The 3,698-nt window shown below is 32.6% G+C and overlaps 1 protein-coding gene across 1 annotated transcript; it reads right to left on the bottom strand.

The window, feature by feature from the left end:
• Positions 1-941: 941 nt before the first annotated feature.
• On the bottom strand, positions 942-2,678 carry LOC140891458 (1-aminocyclopropane-1-carboxylate oxidase 5-like). The gene is made up of 3 exons (XM_073299955.1): positions 2,482-2,678; positions 2,151-2,386; positions 942-1,744 (listed from the first exon to the last, which is right to left on the bottom strand). The coding sequence occupies exons 1-3, from the start codon at positions 2,581-2,583 to the stop codon at positions 1,105-1,107; spliced, it is 978 nt and encodes a 325-aa protein (XP_073156056.1). The 5' UTR covers positions 2,584-2,678; the 3' UTR covers positions 942-1,104.
• Positions 2,679-3,698: the final 1,020 nt, after the last annotated feature.

Genomic DNA, 3,698 nt, shown 5'->3' with positions numbered 1-3,698 from the left:
CACTAATTTAATAAAATCGATAGATTATATGAAAGGAAATTAAAGAAAAAATGGTTGATGGTATCGTGTGTTATTTCAAATTTTCTAATCGTGAAACCACCAGTACAGTAAATTTTGTTTTTTCGTTTAATCACACGCTAACAAATTAGTTGATAAAAAATTAATCAATAATTTAAATGGTATTTGAACAAAAGTGAAGTAAATAATTTACAAGAAAATTTTCTAGCGACATCAGGTAAGATCTGATTAATTGAATTAATCGTCACATCTTACATGAGAGTTGTATAAAAATTACTGACACGTAAAATTTTCTTATACAAAGGACAAACCTTTAAAAACATATTTTATAGTGTTTATAAGTAAAAGGAAAAAAAAATTTATAATATGTCATGTGTTTACACAAAATTTTTGTAACAAGTTTGTGGAAATATTTTTTTAAAAAATGTTTTAATTACAAGTATATTTTTTAAAAGAATAACTAAGATGTGTGTGTTTTTTTTTTATGTTTTTATATTAAAAAAAACGGGTCAAACGGTAATAAATCCCAAATAAAAAAAATGTTCAATTAAAAGTTTTTTTATAAAATAATAGTCCAAACAATTTCTTATTTATCGTTAACTATAAAAACGTTCTTTGATTCATAGAATAGTTGGGTTGAATAGTTGACGAAACTCGTAACTCAAAACAATTTTTAAAATATTTTATAAATTTTATTTTAAAAGTATATATATATATATATATATATATATATATATATAAATAAGATTGTTTATGAATACTTATATAGAAGCGAGTTTTCGATTATTTTTGTGTAGAATATAATGTAGAGTAGCATGACATCGTGAAAACAAATAACTGCAAGGCTAGCTAGCACAATGGCCTAGCTAGCAAGAAAAGCTTCACTACAATTTCATCAGTACTGAATCCACGCTCCTCATCAAGAAGAGCAAGGGAAAAGAAGATCCACAAACATTCAATAAGAATAACATTAAAGATACAACATTTTCACTGAATTTCACACCAACAAAAATCAAGAAAAAAAAAATAAAACACTATGATTTACGAGTACATTAATTAGATTTAATTTGGTGAAGGCTTAGCTCCTTAGACTGCTTTCACAGCTTGGAACCTTGGCTCCTTAGGCAAGAACTTTTGTTCAGCATAAACAGACATGTAGTCCCCAAACACAAACTTAGGATACTTGGCCGGCGAATTCTCGGCAACTTGTAGTAGTTTCTTCTCGGCCTGCAGTACCAATAATTCCTTGGCAGGTTCGATGGTGGCCTTATAAGACGGGTTGTAAAACGAGGCGATGGATCTCCTGTTCCCTTCCGGCAATGCCAGAACACGATGCCAGACACTCTTGTACTTGCCATTGCTCAACACTTCGATCTGATCGCCCGTGTTGATCACTATGGCGTTTTTCATCGGCTGAACGTCCATCCAAACCCCGTCTTTCAGGATTTGGAGGCCGTTCACTACGTCGTCTTGGAAGAGCAAGATCACGCCTCCTGCATCCGTGTGTGCTCGGAGGCCGTTTACCTTATCTGGCCTCGGGCACGGAGGGTAGTGGCTCACCTTTGTCCCGAAAAAGGCCGAGTTCTCTTCTTCTTCTTCTTCGACTTCTCCTCCGTTGAACGCCTTGTTGATGTACCCTTTTGGGAGGCCTAAGTTCTCGTCCATCACTTCCATCACTTTGATCGCCAGTTTCTTCAGTTCAGCTCGGTATTCCTTCATGGTTTCCCTGTTCATTGTAAATAATATTCAAAATCATTAATTCTCAGAAAATTATTTAATATATATTAATTCCAAGAACAGCTTAATTATAGGGAAAATTATTTTTTTAGCCCTATATGTTTGTCACTTTGCGATGTTGGTCTTTTATATTTTCAGATTTCAGTTTTAGTCCGCTATTTTTATTTTTTTGGTAATTTTAGTTCTTTTTCTGATGTACCGCTGATGTAGTGCTGATGTGGAGCTGACGTGTATAGTGCCACGTAATCATTTTCGAATAAAAAGGACTGAAATTGCCAAAAATCAAAACATGTAGAACTAGAACTGAAATACGAAAACATAAAAGACCGAAATCGCAAAGTGACAAACATAAATGATCAAAATTGCAGTTTCTCCTTAATTATATATCAACATACTTGAAACCAGGTGTTTTTGAAGGCCATTCATGATGATTGTCATCAGAGAGCAAGAACACATCCTCCCAATCAACGCTTTCTACTAAACTTTCATCGCTTTTCTTCTCGATCAATTCCTTGAGCAGATTAACGGGTTTCGAATTCTCGAACCCGCCCTCTCTTTCAAACTTGTAGCATTCAGAAGCAACCTTCTTCACCTTTTCCAGGAGATCCTCAGAGATTCCATGGTTGATCAACTGTTCACGTACAAGTGCATATATATAATTAATGTAATATATATAGTGCACGAGCCTATAATGCAAGAATCCTAGAATATTAAAGAAATCTGTACCTGAAAAAATCCCCAGTCTTCGCAGCAATTGGCAATCTGAGCCAGGGTTTTGGATCTCTCGTCACCATTGAGTTTTGAGAAATCGATCACAGGGATGGCCATGGAAAATATATCAAAGTTTAAATATATATGTATATATAATTATAGAAATAAAGCTTAAGATTTCCTGCTGTTGTTGCAGTTAAATAGCAGTTCTAATTAAGAATGCTTAATTTGGTGCTTAAGAAGTTTGCATGTTGGCCTATTTATATTGCAGCAATACTCCCAAGAATAATGTCAACGCTTCTGTATTTATTAATTAATAATTTATTTAATTTAGTATTACGGTATCCGTTACGGTAATGGAATGGGCGGCGACACAATGTCAAAACTCGTTAAGGTCAAAATATTGCGTTTATATATTTATTAATATAATAAACAATGTAATATAATTAATACACCCCACAACAGAAGTATTCTTGCTCAGGTTATATATATGTACCTTGAATCTCGATCGTTTTTAATTGTGATTGATAAGTATTATTTGCCTAAGCTTGACGCAATTAGCTAAAAATTGTCAACGTTGCGAGATTAATTATTGGGGTTTGATCTTAAACAATAGTTTACAATGTCAACTCCACTTTCAATGGAATTAGGTTAAATTGTCAATTCCAGCACTTTCATTGGTCTCTACCCTCTAGCTAGCGCACCTTCAGCATGTATAATATTTTTTTTGGATTTAATATGTAATATATATAAATTGCATTATGCATATATATGGGGATTTTTTGGATTGCTACCACAAAATTCCGAATTTTTTTATATGAAAATACTGCACACCGTGACTTCTTTGGTCTAATTTTTATATGGAAAAATAGTTTTTTTGGTCCATTAACTTGTCGTCTATTTTTTGGTTTTGATTCATTAATTTTTCAAATTTTTGTTTTGGTTTACTAACTTTTCATTTTCGATGACTTTGGCCCACCTACTAATGTGGCACCGGAAAATGATAACATGGAACTGGAAAATTCTGACGTGTCAAGCTGTCACATAAACAATTTGACCAAAATCAATGAAAATTAAAAGTCAGTGTACTAAAACCAAACATTGAAAAGTTAATGAATCAAAACAAAAAAATAAACAAGTTAATAGACAAAAAAAAAACATTTTTTTCCTTTTTATATCACTTTCTTTCTTTTTTAATCTCTACGTACACGAACTTCTTTTATTCATAAGTT

This window comes from Henckelia pumila, chromosome 1, assembly GCF_033568475.1.
Source record: "Henckelia pumila isolate YLH828 chromosome 1, ASM3356847v2, whole genome shotgun sequence".
NCBI classification, from domain to species: Eukaryota; Viridiplantae; Streptophyta; class Magnoliopsida; order Lamiales; family Gesneriaceae; genus Henckelia; species Henckelia pumila.
This window is presented reverse-complemented; position numbering and strand designations above follow the sequence as displayed.

Bases quoted from the DNA above. Each gene is read 5' to 3' on its own strand.
- LOC140891458 (XM_073299955.1), bottom strand. From the start codon at position 2,583: ATGGCCATCCCTGTGATCGATTTCTCAAAACTCAATGGTGACGAGAGA. The intron at 2,387-2,481 runs GTACAGATTTCT...GTACGTGAACAG, and splicing joins AAGACTGGGGATTTTTTCAG to TTGATCAACCATGGAATCTC. The intron at 1,745-2,150 runs GTATGTTGATAT...TACAATGAACAG, and splicing joins TCAAAAACACCTGGTTTCAA to GGAAACCATGAAGGAATACC.